Source organism: Rhinoderma darwinii, chromosome 1 (genome assembly GCF_050947455.1).
Source record: "Rhinoderma darwinii isolate aRhiDar2 chromosome 1, aRhiDar2.hap1, whole genome shotgun sequence".
In the NCBI taxonomy this organism is placed as follows: Eukaryota; Metazoa; Chordata; class Amphibia; order Anura; family Rhinodermatidae; genus Rhinoderma; species Rhinoderma darwinii.
In genome coordinates this window covers 20,838,287-20,858,658 of record NC_134687.1, presented here as the reverse complement: position 1 = coordinate 20,858,658, position 20,372 = coordinate 20,838,287, and the positions used below count along the sequence as shown (strand labels likewise).

Sequence of the window (20,372 nt, the reverse complement as noted above, 5' to 3'; positions counted from 1 at the left end):
CACAGAAGCTCAGGGAGCACGGCACCCAAAGAAATATATATATATAACTCCCAAGTATTGTAAAAAATAGAAAGCTTTGTCATATGATATATATATATATATCATCATCAATACATGGCATCACAAGAATGAATATATAGAAATAACTAGATAGAGGTCACATGCGGAGAGCGATCAGTTCGGTAAGATGTTAATATACCTAATGGGGGTTAACAGAACAACCCATCTCAAAGATGGCGTAACCACCCCAAACACAACCCCACCATGTAGAAAAAAAAAGAGCAAAGATGTTACAAAATAAAAGTAACCATTACTAGATTCCTGAATGTATAAACGAGGGTACAATATGTAGAATACCACTAATAGAGCGACATGTAAACCGATACCCGATAAAGTGGAGTCAAAAACCCAACCAAATGAATGGCTAGGTGAACAACCAGAAGGATATTTCAAGGAGACGTCCCCGAAGTCATGGTGGGGAAAGGCCGTGTGAGATGTGGCAAAGAGACTGCCTCGACGCGCGTTTCGCCCCGGACCGGCTTCTTCTATCTCTCGTGTTTTTTTTTTTTTGTGTGGGTCTGTTCAGTTCGGGAGATACAAAATTGATATAGGTTTTGTTTTCGCACATTTATGTATATACAGATCAGCTGTCCATATCTCGGTGTTGCCCTTCCCCCACCTCTCCTCTCCTTCTACATGCCCTAGCAGTGCGCCCTCTGCTGTCAGGACACTAAATGTCCTACTCCCTGCTCCTGTATATGAGGAGGCGCGTGCAGCGCAGTCATTATATGGTCTATATGTATTCTATGTATAATTTCTCTGCCATCTCCTGCGGGGAACATGGAGCTTGACCCGGTCGGTTACTGTATACAGCTCCATGTATTTAGCACTGGGTATAAACCCCTGACAACCTAATATATGATAAGCCGACAGCGAAACACGACTGATTATGTATTTAATTTCTATTGTCGCTGCTGCGACTTCTTTTCTTTTTTTGTCCAATTTGCAGTCCCCGAATCCAACATTTGCCTAATTCTGTGCGTCCAACAAACAGGTGAATGAGGGAAATTTTCACGTTAAAAAATATTAAAATTCATAGAAAACGTCCCCATGTAAGTAGCTGTATAACACGCCGCCGGTCTCGTGTGTGGCGCCACTAGCATCACCGGAAATAAAACGAACGGCCGTGAAGAACCTTTTATAAAATCCTTTTTTGTTTTCAGAGCTACAAATTTAGATTCCTTTTGAATTGTTTTTATTTTTTTTATATTTGTGTTTTGTTTTTGTTTGTTTTTTTTAAAGTTTTTTTATGTTTTATACCTATGTTAGAGAGTTAAGCGTAGACATGCGGGGAAGGCGAGTATTAGTATTCCGCTCATCTCTGCGCTCAGGATTGTGCCCATAAAACTGAAAATTGAAAAATCAAATAGGAATGCAATTACATTTTGTAGATATATATTTTTTGTGCGCTCATAAAGCGCGAGTTTAATGGCAGTCACACCGCTTCCCTCAATGTGGAGCTGAATAAAAAGGGTATTGTAAAAGCTGCAGGCAGGACGTGTTTAATATTGAGAAATAGTAAGGCGATGGGGGAGGGGATGACGCATGGGCCATACTGGGACCAAACATGCTTAATATCCAATGCATGTATCCGGGTACGTTCGCGTGATTTTTTACAACAGGGGTCCGATGTTGAAACCACATTCACTGTACGTCGTCCCGTTCGCTCCATGCAGCCAGGAAACAGTTTGACACATCCCTCGCAACCGCCCCCCCCATTAAGTTACCACAACGCATTTCAGTCAATGGTGACGCTGCAGGGTAGTGAACACTTGCTGCTGAATTCCCCCGCAGTCTACATATTAAGGCCCCGTGCACAGGACCGTGCCCGTAATCGCGGCCCACGATTGCGGGCAAGACATCTGCTGACGGCCGCCCACGTTTTCGGGCCGTGCTCCCATACAAAGTAAAAAACGAAAGCACGAACATGCTCCATAATTCCCGGCACAGTTCTGCGGCACAGACACCCATCCTTACCGATACAGAAAGGTGTTGAATGAACTGAATGGGTCCGTAAAACCGCAGACCGGTTTATGGTCGTGTGCGTGGGGCTTAAAACTGGGGGATCCTGTGATCATATTTTCATGAGGAGAGACCCTTCTAAAAAAAATGCAATGTCCAAAGCCGCCAACCCCGTTAATGTGCCCAAAAAGTGATCAGTTTTAACTATTTTTTTTTTTCATGGGGGCATATTACTTTCTGAGCGCTGTTACCCCTCTACATGGGGGAGTCACACCAGTCAGACCCCTCCATTCTGACATTTGCATATCGGTGATAATCCACCAATGGCCATAATGAGACACCCCTTTAAAGTGGAACTATCGTCTCCTGACGTGCCTATTTTTGTAAATTTGTATTCCCCATGCAATAACCATTCTGGAGCATCTTTTCTTAGGACTCTGTCGTTCCTCTGTTATTCCTCCTGGAAGTTTATGAATAAATTAACATCTGGCTGTTACCAGTTGGGGATTTGTTCCTACACAGACTGACACTGTCCATTCAGGGCTGACCATGAGACTGTGCAGGGTCACACTACTTTGACAAGGGGAATAGTAACACCCAGTTGTCCATTTATTCACAAGTTTCTAGGATTAATAACAGAGGAACGGTACAACGCACAGTATTCAGAACAGATGTGGAATGCGAGTATTTACTAAAATAACTTCTAGGAAAATTTGGCAAATGCTCTCCAATTTTTTTGTAACAATCCGTTTATAAGAAGCCGCACCAGGTGTGAACCACCAGTTAATAGAGAGTAGTAAGGCCCTATGCACACGACCGTAAAATAGCCTGTAATCACCCACCAGAATTACGGGTCCATTCATTTCTGTGACCGTCGGACCCCTTCCCGTATGTCTAAGGGGAGGGTGTCCGTGCCGTAGAAACCTGCCGATGAAAATAGGACCTGTAACTTTGGGCACGGTCGTGTGCATGAAGCCTAAGGGGAAGGGAAGAGATAGGACACTGTCCTATATTTACTAAAAAAGACATGTCCGGACCATCAACCACTCCACTACTTTTAGCAAAGATCCACTGTCAGGTGAAGGGCCGAACACCAATAGTGAAGACTTGTAGGTAGTGCCGCACCCAGTCCTCCTGTAGATAGTGCCGCACACAGTCCTCTTGTAGGTAGTGCCGCACACAGCCCTCCTGTAGGTAGTGCTGCACACAGCCCTCCTGTAGGTAGTGCCGCACACAGCCCTCCTGTAGGTAGTGCCGCACACAGCCCTCCTGTAGGTAGTGCCGCACACAGCCCTCCTGTAGGTAGTGCCGCACACAGCCCTCCTGTAGATAGTGCCCCCTTGACATCATCGCAGGGATCCTGTCTCCGGGTCTTATAGGCTGCAGGCCTAACATGGCCTGTTGCCTAGTGAATGGCAGAGCAGGGAGCAGGCTCCCTGCTCCTTCATAGTATTCAATTGTATCCTGAATGTGGCAGTCACCCAGGGATCCGGAGCACTGGGCCGAAAATCCGGGGCCTCTGCCATGGATGCCTGGTGCTAGCGGAAAACTGGCATCTGCGGTCTAGCTTTGGACCGCGGTCTGCCGGTTGAGGACCCTTGGTTGACACCCACTGGTCAACAGACTGAAGGAGCCCTTCCAGACGTGGTGGTTGATACTGCAGCTCATCCCGAACTCCGTCTCATTCACTTGAATTTGGCTGAGTTACAATACTAGACATAGCCGTATATATACTACGGGGGTGTATAGATGTGGGGGGGGGGGTCTGAGGGTTAGTCCCCCACTAATTACACATTTGATTATTGAATAAGCCATGAGTGTAAATCCTGGAAAACCCCTTACTCCTGCTAGAGACTATTATTTTTTTCTTCTTGAGTTGCTTTTTGACTAGTTTGTGCTGGGATGACGCATTTGCAGTTCCTGAACATTACCACTAGATGGTGCTAACGTCCGTCCTTCTAAATATTGTATAAAATATCTTTCTAATATTATAATCTCATCTATAATGGCCATAAGTATATCTCTGCAAATAGACCTGAACTGTATTTAAGTGAGAATCTCTTATTAAACTATTGCATTTTTTTTTCACTCCCCCCCCCCCTCCCCCCTCCCTTCAGTTCTTTAATTATCTGTAATGCTTTCTGCACAAAGTAAGACTTGTCCTGCCAATTATCCAGCTAATTATGTAATAGGATGGGGGGAAACTGCATCCCGCACAGTAGAAGTCTCTGCCTAGCCGGCTATTGTAGGTCAATGTACTGTACAGGAGGGAGCGGCTGAGCCACAGCCTGTAGTACGGACACATCCATATCTGTATCATTGAAGAACCATTCCCTGTAAGCATTTGCCTTGTCGATTTCCTAAAACATGAATGTGTCAACTCTGTTCACAGCTTTTTACTGCCGCACCACTGAAATAAACATGAAATCCCTCTTGAATAATGTTCACACCGGGTTTGTGCGCTCCTTCTCCCGCAGGTATCGTGTCCAGATCAGGAACGCTGACATACGAAGCCGTGCATCAGACGACGCAGGTTGGATTGGGACAGTCTCTCTGTATCGGTAGGTACTGTGAGCTTTGTCATCGGGCAGGAAGTTTAATGACGGCACCAATAATTCTCATCGACTGGAGATGAATCCTGTAGAAATAGTCACCAGCGAGCGGATCAGGGAAAACCCTTTAACTGGCGTTTTAAAATATACTAAACGATTCTCGCGTTATATGATAATACGTTGTTTGTTATTCCAATATATATATATATCTCTAGTTATGCTGCTTTTTTTTTTTATCTCAAATTTGGAAGCTACAATTGTATAAAATGTCTTTGTATGCTGTAACTGGAAATACGAGGCCAAACCTGAAAAGCCGTCCCAAACCATTATCCCTTCCACACCAATTGTTCTAGTAGTTACTATGCACGCCGGTAGGTAGCGTTCTCCTGTCCTCTACCAAACCCAGATACATGCATCAGACAGTCCGATAGTGAGATTCATCACACTGCTCCAGAGTCCAGTGACGACGTGCTTTACACCACTCCAGCCGCCGCTTGGCATTGTGCATAGTGATCTTGGGCTTGAGTGCAGCACCAAGCAAACCCATTTCATGAATCTCCAGACGCACAGTTCTGGGGCTGATGTCCCTTCCAGCGGCTGTGTGAATCTCTGTAGTGAGTGACCTAACGGAGGATAGGCAGATCTAGCGGAAATAATAGCACTTACAGGTGACAGGGGCAGATATCACTGATGAGATGATGATACTTACAGGTGACCAGGGCAGATCTACCAGATAATAATAGCACTTACAGGTGACTGGGGCAGATATCACTGATGAGATGATGATACTTACAGGTGACCAGGGCAGATCTAGCACATAATACTTACAGGTGACCGGTAACACCAATGTTTGCCTATGGAGATTGCTTGGATGTGTGCTTGATTTTAAACACCTGTTTGCATTGGCTGACACCTGATCTCAATAATTAGGAGAGGAATTCATATACTTATGGCCATATAGTGTATACGTCTATTTCAGACACTGCTGCACCTTTCCAGCATGAATCTAGTCTTCTCTTGGTAACTGGGGTGTCCTCTTCAGGCTCTATAGTTTCCCAGACCCATGACACCCCCCCCTCCCCCCCATCTACACACTCTGACACTGGCTTCTTGTACTGTGCACTGTCCCTTTTAATTTATTGACTCTACCAGCACCCACCTCTCCTCCTTGTCTTGTGGTTGGTTTTTGACATCCGGATTGTTTCGTCAGTCTCTTCTCTTATTTACAATGGTCCTTTAGGTAATTTACCTGCTGCTCTGTCCCCAATTATAAAGAAATGTGAGCCGCTGTTAATAAGCCGGTTCCCTGTCCCTGTCACTGGCGTCTGCGCGGCGCAGATCACGTTGCCAGCGACGTTTAGGGGAGCGACAATTGATTTTCTTTCAAAACTTGGTTAATTGGATGTTATTGTTTTTGGTTGTTTTTTTTAGAACTGGTTCATGAACAGATACGTCTCGCCTCAATAAGATCTCTTTAATTTTTCTTAAGCCACTGAGGAGATGTAAAAAAGCATCAGGATGTACATTATTCCTTACAGTACACACCTCAGCTGCTGCAGAACCTCCATTTTTAAAGGAAGGCAGCATTTCAGGTGAATCACTGATTAAAAAAATAAACCATAGTAAATTATCCAAAGTGTGGAGGATCCCACCGTAACTTCAAAATTCTAATTACCTGGTCCCTGCAGTTTTGAGGATCTATGGGAGCAAACTGTAGACAGTCCCTGCAGCCTGGCTGTATGTTCAGGTCATGTCCTGGGAAGCTGTGCAGTGAATAACTCTCTGCGAGCAGGACCTGAGCGTGCGAGGAGAATATAGCGACCTGCAGGAAGATCATGGACCCGAGGGAGCAAGGTAAGTATAACTTTGAGGGCGCTTCCCGGAAAAATCAAAAAATTTTAGGTCCCTTTTAAGCCTAATTTGTCATCCGGTGTCAGTTTACTTGCACTGAACGATCAAACGTAAACATTACACATTATTATTTTTTCCAAACATTTTATTGAAAAGTAACAAAAAGGTACATACAAAAAGAACACAATAAATGCAAGGTATACAAAGTAACAGGTGTAACAAATACAGCCATTAGTCAGCATATAAAAGTACAGGGGGTCTCAAATGTAACAGAATAGACCAAAGTTGAAGTTATCCCCTGTGTACTGTAAGGTATGTGAGAGGGAGGAACACCACGCACCCCATACCGTCTAAAAATTATCTGGACAGCCAAGATTTTTAGCTAAATGTAGTGTTGACCATATTCTTCCAGAAGTGCGGGAAGGTTGTCCCGGTCCCATCCACCTTCTAGCAATCCCCTTCCGTGTGAAGAATAGAGCGCTTTTTAAGAAAATGGAAGTGTGATGCGCCCACACCTCCTCATCCAGTAGACTCTATAAACCCACCACTGGGGTAAGAGGTATTGGGTGTCAGAAAGCACCTTGGCCCAAAAGGCAGAAATGATTGAGCAGCGCCAGACCAGGTGGAGGAAATCTACTCTCAGATGGACCTCTAAGGCAATCTGTAGCAGGTATTCTACCCCTCTTACGGAGGTGGACCGCATTGGTGGATCATAAATAGTTGGACCATTTTAGTTGCTGCTGGTGACTCATACAGATGTGACTATATTGCTGCCGCCTATTCTTCAGTGTCCAACGTAGGGCTGAGGTCTTTCCATCGAGTTTCTACCAGGAGCTCCATGACTATTAGTTTAGCCGAAATCCAGTGCATATATCGGCCTGAAATCAGACCATTCGGGCCCTGTGTACACTAGTTGGTGGGTAAGATGTGACAATGGGGTTTGAGTTATGGATCTGCGTTCTTAGGGCATGACCTAAATCTAGATCTCTGTAGGACGCTGATCTAGGTAGATGAAATTGCATCTGTAGTTCCTGAAAGGAGTCTCTGAATATGTTAAGCCTAAAATATAGCTGAAATATTAGACCAGAGTTTAATGCAGACACGACTTCCGCGCCATAAGGCTGCTATCGTCAGCAGTAACTGGGCGGACCTGTCTCCTGGTATCCCAATGGAACACGCATAAGTATCGAGTCCTTTTACGAGTATTTGCTTCCTCTGCTTTGCTTGGTGGTTATCTTCCTGGCACGGTTTATACTTTTGATTTGCTATACGTTGTATTGGTATGGACTCTCAAGAATGGTCTCCTGATAAACCGCACTTACGGGGAAACCCATCAGAAAAGTGTGGGGTGACGTTCTTGTATGAACTCTTGATAGACCCTGACTGTAGGGCTTCTCGGCATATGTAGGGATATTTTTCTTTTCTTCGTGGGCCACCCGGGTGATTATTTCACTTGTCCCGAGGATTTCATGTTTCAGGGCTATTAAGGGTTGAATAGGGCGCACACCCTTCCCCCTCCACATTGATTACACCGTTTGGTTTTTAAGGTCCACGTATGTGCTTCATTGATTGACATACAACATATTATTTGGATGTGTAAATCCTCTGCGTTGTGACGATACCCTTGATTATAGGTTTTCTAAAGCAGAGATAGTCCAAAACGCTGCGTCCTGAGATTTCGTTAAAGGAGAATTCAGCTATCCGGCCATAGAAACCGTTTCCAAGATACGTTCACCCATGAGTGCTCAGAGCGTTAGGAGACCACTCTGATACACACATTGTAACTATAACAAGCTGAGCACCTGTGTCCATCACATCTCTGCAATCTTGAAAACTATGAGGAATTGATGCAGAATGGGAACATTTTGTTTTCGTTATACAAAAAAATGTACCTTTTTTTTTTTAATTTGCTGAAATCTTTGTATACCCTTCGATTTCCAGGGCATTTCTCGGCATGATTATAACTTAATTCCGTTTGACGATCTCTCTTTCTGTCTTTGAAGGTATCGGCGGAGACCCATTTAACGGAACAAATTTTATTGACTGCCTCGAGGTCTTCTTACACGACCCGAAGACAGAAGGTATCATTCTAATCGGTGAGATTGGTGGCAGTGCTGAGGAAAATGCTGCTGAGTATTTGAAGGAACACAATACTGTAAGTATCAAAGTTCAATTCTGAGGAGCACTGGATAATTGTGTTCTCTCATATTTGGAAGGAGAACTAGCGGTTCAGGCAATGTTACAGGCCATGTACAGCTTCCCATATATATATATATATATATATATATATATATATTGTAGTTTGCTACAATGCATCGAAAACAAAAAATATTAATTAATTTGATTTCGTGTCTCCATGGCTACAGACTACAATTAAACCCTGTGTAGTCTGATCCTGCAGTCACGCTCCTTCCATCTATCCCCTGCTTTTTGCTAACCTGCCCAAGTTGGTAAGAATTGGGGGACAGAATGTCTGTGGTGGGAAATCTGCTTTAAAGGAACATTTAAATGTAGGAACACCAAACTGAAAACCTTAGTACTTCCTCCCTTTAACCCCTTTAGGACTGAGCCTGTTTTGGTCTTGTGGACACAGATGATTTTTTCAAATCTGACATGTCACTTTATGTGGTAATAACTCCGGAATGCTCTTACATATCCAAGTGTTTCTGAGATTGATTTCTCATGACATATTGTACTTTATGTTAGTAAAAAAATTTGGTTGATTGCCAATATTTGTGAAAATTTGCAAAAATTAGCATCTTTCTCATTTTAAATGTATCTACTTGTAAAACCGATAGTAATTCCACACAAAATAGTTACTAATTAACATCCCCCATATGTCTACTTTATGTTTGCATCGTTTTTTCACCTCCTTTTATTTTTCTAGGACGTTACGAGGCTTAGAACTTTAGCAGCAATTTCTCACATTTTCAAGAAAATTTCAAAAGGCTATTTTTTCAGGGACCAGTTCAGTTCTGAAGAGGCTTTGAGGGCCTTCTATATTCTAAACTCCCCATAAATCACCCCATCTTCAAAACAGCATTCAGAAAGTATTTTAACCCTTTGGGCGTTTCACAGGGGTGAAATTTACAAATTACACTTATTTTTTTTTATTTTTTTTGCCGAGATTCATTTGTAATACTTTTTTTCCTTTTTTGTTGTCTGTAACTCAGAAGGTTTAACCCGGGAAATGCAACTCCATATTTATTGCCCAAATTCTGCAGTTTTTCGAAATATCCCACATGTGGCCCTAGTGCGGTAATGGACTGAAACACCGGCCTCCGAAGCAAAGGAGCACCTAGTGGATTTTAGGGCCTCCTCTTTTTAGGAATATATTTTAGGCACCATGTCAGGTTTGAAGAGGTCTTGTGGTGCTTGAACAGTCGAAACGCCCAGAAGTGACCCATTTTGGAAACTACACCCCTAAAGGAGTTTTTCTAGGGGTCCAGTTAGAATTTTGACCCCCACAGGGTTTTTTTTGCAGAATTTAGTGGAATTAGTCTGTGTAGATGAAAATCTACTTTTTTTTTTTTTTTTTTTTTTTCTTTTATCTGCTAAAACATCTAATTTTTTTCATTTTTACAACGAATAAAGGAGAAAAAGAACCCCAACATTTGTAAAGCAGTTTCTCATGTGTACGGCAATACCATATATGTGGTCATAAACTGTTTGGACCCACAGCAGGGCTCAGAAGGGAAGGAGCGCCTTTTGAATTTTGAAGCGCAGATTTTGCTGGAAGTTTTCGTTGCCATGTCGCGTTTGCAACGCCCTGGAGGGACCAAAGCAGGTGACCCCATTTTGGAAACTACACCCCTCAAGGAATTTTTTTTAGGGGTATAGTCAGCATTTTGACCCCACATGTTTTTTTGTAGAATTTAGTGGAATTGTGCAGTGAAAATTAATATCCACATTTTTGTCCACTAAAATGTTGAATTTCTTAATTTTCACAAGGGATAAAAGAGAAAAAGCCGGCCAACATTTTGTAAAGCAATTTCTCCCGATTACGGCAATACCCCACATGTGGTCATAAATGTTTTTTTATTAGAAATGAATTAACCCTTTCAGGACTGATCCTTTTTTTGCTTTTACGCTTTTCGCTCCCCATCTTCCAAGAGCCAAAACTTTTTTTTTTTTTGGTCGATTGAGCGGTCTGGGGGCTTTTTTTTGGTACAATTTTATGATACATACGACTTCTTGATCGCTCTAAAAAAAAAAGTAAAAAAAAAATGTATAAAGTAAGTGAAGGTGACCAAATTACAGCGATTTGGGCGTTTTTAAATTCTTTATTTCTTACGGAGTTCACAGTGCGCAATAAATTATGTTTTACTTTATTCTGCAAGTCGGTACGATTACGGCGATACCATATGTATATAGTTTTGGTTGGTTTTGTATTTTTGCAGCGTTTGCACAATAAATTAACTTTTATAAAAATGAATTTTTTTGCCACCATATTCTGAGCGATTTTTTTTTTTTTTTTTACTTTTTTTTTTTTCCAGTCAAAACAGTGTAAGGGCGTTTTTTTGTGAGACGCGCGTTAGTTTTTATTGGTACAATTTCGGAGTACATGTGACTTTCTGATCACTTTTTATTCTATATCTTGGGAGGCGTGGTGACCAAAAAAATAGCGATGCTGACATGGTTTTCAGTTTTATTTTGCTGTGTTCACCGTGCAGGAACAATAACATTATAGTTTGGGTCGTTGCGAACGCGGTGGTACCAAATATGGTTGTTTTTTTTAACGGTTTTAATTTTTTTCCCTATAATAAGAGACTTATTATAGGAAAAAAACAACTTATTTTTAGCCTTTTTATAATTTTTTTTTTTTTTTTTTACTTGCAGCAATGATCGCTGCCAGAATACTAGTACCTAGTAGTGTAATGTATTCCAACTGTCAGTGTGACATCCGTGACACTTGTACCTAACCTGACGAAGAGGCCGGTACGGCCTTGAAACACATTGTTGTTGTTGTTGTTGTACAAATAAAAGCCATTTCCAGTACAGCTGCGCCCTCGGATATTCCATTTTTTATCTCCCTATCTCCTGGATCTACATAGTGGATTTTTACCAATCTTCAAACCGGAATTTGGGCTGCAACTGTCTCTACCTAAGTCTAACTTGGACACGCACCTTGGGATGTTATGCTCCGAGCATAACAACATCAGGTCAGCACAATTGACCACTTTTTTCCTTTTGTTCTCACCTAATACAGGCTCATGCACTATGTGCGCTTTGTTTCCTTTTTCCCTATAGCGTGATCCGTCACTCTGACAGCCTATGAGGACCAGCCAGAGGCTGGTCCCTATATGCTTCCATACATGGCAGACCCGGAGGCCGTTGTCTGGCCTCCGGTTGCCATTGCATGGGGGCCGCTAATGTGCTACAAACCCCCTAAAGCAGCGATCGCAATCGATCGCTGCATTTCAGAGGTTAATTGGCAAAATCAGCAGCGATGATCGGCAACTCTGAAGTGTCAGCTGTCGGGGACAGCTGACCTCCCGGTTCCTGATGCACACTGTCACCAACCGTGTGCATCAGGAACGACCAAGTGGCTTCTTGTCGCTAAGACAGGAAGCCTATCAGGACCAGTGGGACCGTGCAGGAAGTAACCTCCCGCGACGACATTTAGTTACGGAGTCGTGCAGGTAGGGGTTAATATCCTCCTCCTTCTTTTGATCTTGTCCTATATAAAAAAAAAAAACTGTAAGGGCTCATTTAGATGAACGTGATATACGTCCGTGCAACGCGCCTGATTTTCACACGCCTCGCACGGACCTATATTAGTCTATGGGGCCGTGCAGACAGTTCCGTGATTTTTACGCAGCGTGAGTCCGCTGCGTAAAACTCACGACATTTCCGTTCTTTGTGCGTATTTCGCGCATCACGCACCCATTGAAGTCAATGGGTGCGTGAAAACCACGCATGTCACACGGAAGCACTTCCATGGGACGCCTGTGATTTGCGCAACAGCAGTGAAAGTATGAAAAACAGAAAAGCATCACGTGCTTTTCTGTTTACAAACATACAGAGTGTCATAATGATGGCGGCTGCGCTAAAATCACGCAGCCGCGCATCATATGGTGATGACACACGGAGCTGTCAAGTGCCTTTTGCGCGCGCAAAACGCTGTGTTTTTTGCACGCGCAAAACGCACACGCTCGTGTGAATCCGGCCTAAGACCTATAGAAAGATTTCTGTAGCCTAAGAGAACATCCAACCCTTCTCCACCGCACAAACCTCCAGATAAGAGCCGTCTGACTGTAAGGCATCTGGCTGTAGCAGGAGCTCTCCCTCACTGTTATATCAGCAATGGAAAACCAGGCACGCTAAGCCTCTACTAACACCTGTCAGACTAAAAAGGAATTTATCAGGAGAATATTTATGCCGGTGTTTTCTGCGAGATTTCTAAAAGACTGTCTCAGTCTGCAGGAATATTTTGGTGGTTCCAGGAATAAACGCTGTGGGCGACAGGTTTTTCTTTTTAAGGAGTTGTCTCCGGGTTACAACCCCTATATATGCCATCCCAGGGCATGTGGATAGGGGTTGTTATCATTAGACGACCCTTTTCAGTTTATTGCTTAGATGCCTTAAAGGGGTATTCCCATCTCTGTATATCCAGGAGGAGGCAGATGTTCACTACATTCACTTCTATGTGAGTTACTGGAACAGCCGAGCAAGCTGTGCAGATGCCGTAATTGTCTGAGATGGGGAGACCCCTTTAGAGCTGTGACTGGTGGGGGTCCGTGCACTCGTCTTTTTCCACAGCTCCCATTTATCTTTCTGTGGAGTGACCTCACATTCACACCCGGCTCTCCCTAAAGAGCTTGTTATCCGGATTGTTAGGTTCCCAGTAGTTGTAACCCCCTTAATGGCATGTCTAATTCATACCTCATGAAACTTGGTCATACTCTGGAATCCCAAAATTGCAAGACCACTCTGCAATAGTATTGTTTTTGTCCTTTTTTTCTACAGGATTAGAAACACATGGCGGCACAGACTGAGGAGATCCAAGTATAACCAGCGCCATGGTCTTAAAGGGGTTGTCCAGGATTAGAAAAACATGGCTGCTTTTCTCCAAAAACAGTGCCACATCTGTCCACGTGTCGTGTCTGGTATTTCAGCTCAGCTGCTTTCACTTTGATAAGCTGCAATACCACATATAACCCGTGGACAGGTGTGGCGCTGTTTTTGGAGAAAAGCCGCCATGTTTTTCTAATCCTGGACAACCCCTTTGACCACGGTGCCGGTTACACTTGGATCTCCTCTGTGCCTTAAATTACTTCCTGCCCGATGGAAGAAACAAGTTGCGAACCATTGATCACTCCGTGTTAATGACTTCTGAGGGCTGAGAAGCCGCTGCTGTATTACTACTAATGAATAAATAATTTAGATGTTTCCTATTTATTTTTTTTAACGTTTCTGCTCCTGCCTATTGATTTTATAGCGTCTGGCTTATTTAGCATGATTTATTTTTTGTTCACGTCTATTTGCAGCTAATTTATTTATCTGTAAAGACTCTAAATGCACAAAATGAACCCCCGGTAATACAAAAAACTAAATGGATGCATGAAGTTAGTTCTTCGGCTTATCGCGTTGTAAGTGAGGTGGGGGGGGGGCTTGTCTATAAAGTATGCGGGGAATTATAGATGGGTTATTCCTTGATTAGGATTGTTGCTGCTTCTCCTTCATCAGTTTCCGGGTGGTGTTCGCTCTCACACGGGTTTGACATCTGCTCGTCTCTGTCCTGAGGTGGTTTCTTCTTTCCATGAGGCCGAGTCGTGTGAGAATAAACACTGCAGATTTCCCTGGGCTCTCGCTGTACTACAATTATGCCCACTTATTCCGCATTGATCGCAGACTTTGAAGTCATGTCTCCCCCCCCCCCCCCCCCCCAAAAGCAAAACGTGTATTTAATATGTTGCTCCCTAGCAGTATTTTGCAATGGTTTAGTGGTAGGGGTGTCTTGCTGGATGACAACCACAATGTATGAACGTAGTCTTGCACTCCCGCACGTTTAGGCTAGGGCTACACTGAGACTTTTTGTATTTCTAAAGCACGCCATTTTTATTTTTTTGTGTTTTTGCCCATATAATGCAGCATAAGCTACCTTATTCTATAATAGAGGCTCCTGTGTATGCCTGGGGTATGCCTGTTATAGTTAATGTACCATTTATGGGTTGTCTCCCATCTTTAATTCCTTCTTCCCCTCTGATATGGTTCCGCTAATTCAGCCTACATTTCCCATGATACTTCTGGCTTTGCAGAGGAGGTGGCGTATCACCATACTTTCCTACCCAAGTTCAGCATGTGATAGGACAGAAATTCATGTTACTGATCTAAAGCTGCAGAGCCTTAGTGTATTCCTATGCGATGCAGCTTCAGCCTGTCTCCCTGTCTTCTGCTTGTGATAGGTTTCTCCATCTCAGTCAGCCCTTTACAAGCAGCATGCAGTGAGGAGCATCTCCTAGAAATACACTGGACTCTCGACACACGCGCACACGCACGCGCGCGCGCGACTCGGAGTTTTATAACTTTGCAGCTAATCCTTGCATGGACTCTCCTAGTATACCTTCACTCCTGCTCCATTAGAAAGGGCAGAAATCTCTTCACCACTATAGGGATGGGGGGGGCATACAGAAGAACAAGGAGGGTGGGGAGGGGTCTCAACGCTGCCAAGTCATATACAGAGAAGAAACTGACCACATGACACCACTGCCCATAATGACATGGTTCAAAATGTACAGATGCAGCTGAGCTGGGAAGAAACAAATGACACTGCTAGAATATTGCTGCTGAGTTAGCATTATATGTGCAACAAAAAAAGGTGCTACTTAATAAGTGAGTTTAACTATTGAGTGACTGTTGCAGTATACAAGATTGCATGCAACTAATTGCTTTCATTTGGACTGCAGTTCTAGCTCAATAGACCTTTGGTCTGCACTGTGACTGAAAAACTCATCCGTGATATTGCACGGACTCCTATAAACCCATAACTTAAAGGAATTGTCTCACCACAGAAAATCCCTCTTAATATGGGAGTCACAGCAGTGATCAGCTGAACATCAGAAGTCCTACACCCCCGGCAAACCGCATATATTTCCCATATTACATGGCTGCCATTCAGATAAATGGACGGCTCGAGTCTACTAGAGCGGGGACCCCTGCTTGTTAACGGCTCTTCACTCGTAGTCCCCTCTATGATCATAAACCATATAATTTAACTACTTCTGCACTGATCTGATATATGTCTTTATAGGGGTGCAAATGAACCTGCTTTCCTAGACACCGTTGTGGAAGATGATAAAATTCTGTCTTCCTGCAGCCACCACTAGAGGGCGCTTACTGTGTATCCATCTATTGAGCTCTATGACCGCTGTATTTATCTGCATTTAGTAAACTCCCCCTAGTGGTGGCTGCAGACAGAACTTTATCTTTGTGTGAAGGGGAGCAGGGGATTTAATGCTCTGTATTATAACATTTATAGTGGATTTAGGTAGAGTTACGCTTTAAGATTGCATCAAAGCTGTGGTTAATTGTAATCTCTCATGACTCGGCACAGTTGCAAAACAAACTCTTACCATTTACTCTTAGAGCATGATTCAAGTTTTTTTATTTTTTTTAACCCTTTTCCTCTGTATGCAACAGGGTTCTAATATTAAGCCTGTGGTGTCCTTCATCGCTGGCCTGACCGCACCTCCCGGCAGAAGGATGGGACACGCTGGAGCAATCATTGCTGGTGGAAAAGGTGGAGCAAAAGAGAAGATTGCAGCTCTGCAGAGAGCCGGAGTAGTTGTCAGTATGTCTCCCGCCCAACTTGGAAGCACCATGCACAAGGTAGAAACGCGTGATCCTCCCCCACTCTCTGCACGAACTCACACGTTCAGCGTTGATTGTTTTGTCGATGCCTCGTACTCCTCCGCTCTTCTGGCTGCCACACAGGACTTGGGTTTTATTTTAGTTTTACCTTCACCCGCCGGCTCCTTAAGAGCCGTCAGAATAGTCAGCCGGGCCGCACGTCCCCTCTTTTTTAAAGCCCTTGTCGGAGAAAAGCGCTATTCAGTGTGAGCCAGACGTAATTGTTTCGAATTAAAATTGAATTTGGCACAGTAGCAAGCAAATGGCAAAAAAGAAAAAAAAATACAAACCCCCCCCCCTCTATATTACAGCACAGCTGTCAGGAAATGGCGCACTAGTCGCGCTACTTGGGGAAACATTCATTCTGAAATGTTGGAAGTATTTCAAAGCTGAGGACGGCTTCGGTTTTTCTTTTTAATAACGTGTGATTGTCATATTCATCCGGAGTGTGTTCTCTAGGTGATCGTCTGCCTCGTTATCTGTTTGCAGCACAATATTTCTGTAGATTTTTTTTTTTTCTTTTCTTAAAATAGCAACTTACCAGGTACTCCATGTACAATAAAGGCAAAGTAGCGCCAACCCTGCACATCTACTAATATAGGAACGCTCTCTTAAAGGGCTTTTCTCCATCGCTTATTTATGACATAGGATATAAAAGAACTGAATGTGTCCTTATGGACAAGAATTGGCTGCACCCTTAAGGGGTTAATTAGTGTGGTACAACCACTTTTTGGAATGCCATAGCCGATCCTGGATGTTTTAACCCTTTAGCGCTATGATCAGCATTGATCATGTTATTTTAAGTGGTTGTACGACAGTAACCCCATGGGCCCGGCCGCTGTAGCTTTTATGGTACTGGCGCTATGTAGTCGAGGTTAACGGACACTCTGCTACAACGGCCAGGATCGGAGATTACTCCGGATTAGCCCCTCAGAATCCGCGGTTAATAGTGACTACTGCATCCAAGCAGTTAGACAGAGGGAGGGGGCTCCCTCTGTCGCCCAATCGTCAACCCCTGCGACGTGATTGCAGGGTACCGATTTGGTTTCAATTGCAGTCAGCCTAATGAAGACCCCTAGGTTTGCCGTCTTTGTACTCCTATTAAGCCCCGTCAGAGTAAAACGGACACCCCTAATGCACTGCAGTACAGAAGTTTTGCAGTGTATTAAATTGGCAATCGCATGGTCAAGTCCCCTGGAGGGACTAAGAAAAAAAAAAAATGAAAGCGTGAAATCAAATGTTTTAAAAAAAAAAACAAATTTTTTTATTAAAAAAACAAAAACCTATAGTGGATATTGCCGCAGTCGTAACTAATGTGTTTATTTATTCTGCATTGTTGCTATTTTTAGTTTTTTTGTTCATCCTGTCTCACAAAATAAAAAGCGATGGTCACATGCACCGTACAACTCACAGCTCCGTCGCTGGCAAAATAAAAATGTGATGGGTCTCTGAATATTTGAGCACTGAAGCAAATGATTTAAAAAAGAAATTCGAAAGCAGAAGAACCTAAAAAAACGCTATGTAAATTTAGTATGGCCGTAATTGTGACGACCCGCAGAATAAAGTTAACGTGTTATTTACACCACATGGTAAACGCCGGCAAAACAAAAGCCAAAAAACAATTGTGGAATTGCTGGTTTTTTGTTTTTTTGTTTTTCCCATCCCTCCTCAAATGTTTCTAAAATTCTTTCCGTATATTAGATGTACCCCAAACTGGTGCAACTAAAAATTATACAACTCGTTTCATTTAGTTGGAATGTGCTGTTCTATCTTTTGTGTTGTTTATGTGATCCATATATGTGGGATTAGTGACTGCCTCCATTTTTTTGTTCTTGCACTCCTCCCATTCTGCCCTGGGTGATTTTAATGTGTTTAGTGCTGGTTCCTACCATCCCCAAGAATATGAAGGCTTTGTCCCTTTTCTGGGTGTATGTGCAGCGTAGGTTCCCACATCATAGAGGTTGCATTGTCGTGGCAGGTGGGCTCACACAATTTGATAAAAATGTGCACTAAGAACCTCCCTATTGTAAGTAGATTCATCAGTAATATTTTATATATATATATTTAGTGGCTTAGGTGGCATTAGTGTTCGCGGTGTGCTGTCGCCATTTTCTTGTGTGTGTGTGTATATAATATATTGGGTATGGAATTAATGGCTTTAAATTAAATAATCCTTCTATAGTGATCGGTTAAAGGGCTTATCTCACTATTATAAATTATCACCTATCTGTACGATGGGTAGTAATTGTTTGAATAGGGTCCCAATCGTGAGAACAGGGGTCCCAAGTGCCCAGTTTAAACAGCGGCGATCACATGTGTGCGCAACTGCTCCAGACATTCTCTATGGGACTCAAGGAGATATCCGACCGCTGTACATGGTCCCAGCAGTGGGACATCTAGCACTCGAACGCTTCTCACCTATCCTGTGATTGTAGTTTCCCATTTAAGAGTGACTTGACGAAGATCTCTTATTTAGAAAGTGGCAAACTAGCTGAAATGGCGTAGTCTACTTTACCATTATACCGGTCGCCTCTTTCTTGCATTAGGAGGGAGCAGGTGCTGACCTCTAATCAAGGCATTTTCATGGTGTAGGGAGTTTCCCAGCAGGGAAGGGGTAACATCGGTCTCCTCGACTCCAGCTTGCATTGACCTAAAAGCCATAACCGCGAGAGGATGCCGGGGCTATATGGAATCGCCATATGGAAAGCCACTCTCTAAGAACAGGAACTCTGGCGCTAGTCTGAGCATGGCCTTCTAGTGAATCTCCACCTTTTTATCATCGTGTAGTTTTTAGCTCCAACTTTCTGTATAGATTTTTTTTTCTGATGCGAATCTCCAAATTGGCAGCATGGACATAGAGTAAAATGATAACCTAAAGCCACCACTAGGGGTACTTTAATATGAATGTCTCAGTTGATAAAGGAGCCCCTCTGTATAATGACATGGGTATGTGATTTGTGAGCGGAGCTGTCGGAGCTTTTCCCTTACACTTGATGGCAGCAGAGTAAAGCTATTCCACGAGACGTTGCCGGCAACAGTCAGATTAAGAGCCAATTTGTAAGGTTTTTGTTACAGCGCCGTGGACGTGTTGTGTGCTAATTTAAGCGAGGTGATTTACCGGGGTTATAGGTGGCAGATCTGCAACTACATGCAAATACCCAAGTGCTTCCATGGAGCGCTGCGCGTGTCCTTCACCTTCCCATATATCAGACGTGTCCCAGAAAGCTCTGATGCATTTGTTTCATCTTTGTGCCCACACTACATAAAAAAAATTACCTGGTGTTAATCTGAAGGAAGTGTTTGCCTGAAGCTTGTTCCATGTCACTAACATACATTATTTATCTCCCCGCAGGAATTCGAGAAGAGGAAAATGCTGTAAGTGCGGAAGGGAAGACAGAACATCCGCTCAAAATCACGTCCTCGTTGTTTCTTTACGTCCAGATCTTGTCTTTCGACAGCAGTGTCTTTGCACAGCCACAAGTGAAGCCATAACTGTTATTTTAGCCTTTCCCTGACATCAAGACGATCTCTGTGTGGATCTGTTCATTAGACTGTACAGCCTTCCTGAATAAATACTTACATTTATTTTGGATCCTAAAACTTGTTCTCTTTTCATTTGTAACCGTGTACGTTTTAGAGTGTGTGTCATTTTTCATAGATCGTAAAATGGAGCGTCATGTAACTTACCAGGGCTATTATTTCTTAGACTACATCAAATGCAAGTTTCCAAGGTGCTCTTTACACTATAGGTCTGGAATACCACAGAAATAATAAAATGTCAGCATGTTAATGTACAGGAAAAGTTTGCAAAACCGCGCCCCCTCTCTGACATCACTTGTCCATTGACTGAAGCTGCATCACACAGACTTCCTGTTCTTCCCACCCCCTGCATTTACACTGCACATCATACTCTTAAGGGCTTATGCAAACGGCTGTACTATTGGAGCCTTTGAAGAGTAGTTTAACGACGACCCCCTCCACCCCCCCCCCCCCAAAAAAAAAAGTTAAAAAAATCCTGCATAAACAGTATTTAGGTATTCTAGTTTTCCCCGTCATGTTTTTTTGGCTTATTTTTCATCAGAATGTATGTCTGTG

At 43.2% G+C, this 20,372-nt stretch overlaps 1 protein-coding gene across 1 annotated transcript in view; it reads left to right on the top strand.

The window, feature by feature from the left end:
- Nucleotides 1-19,877, top strand: part of SUCLG1 (succinate-CoA ligase GDP/ADP-forming subunit alpha) — a 33,157-nt gene extending 13,280 nt beyond the window's left edge. Inside the window, exons 3-6 of the mRNA XM_075855996.1 lie at nt 4,500-4,583; nt 8,429-8,580; nt 16,068-16,256; nt 19,630-19,877. Coding sequence (XP_075712111.1) covers nt 4,500-4,583; nt 8,429-8,580; nt 16,068-16,256; nt 19,630-19,656 — 452 coding nt within the window. The 3' untranslated portion in view covers nt 19,657-19,877. The remainder of the gene's footprint in view (nt 1-4,499; nt 4,584-8,428; nt 8,581-16,067; nt 16,257-19,629) is intronic.
- The last annotated feature ends 495 nt before the right edge of the window (nt 19,878-20,372 follow it).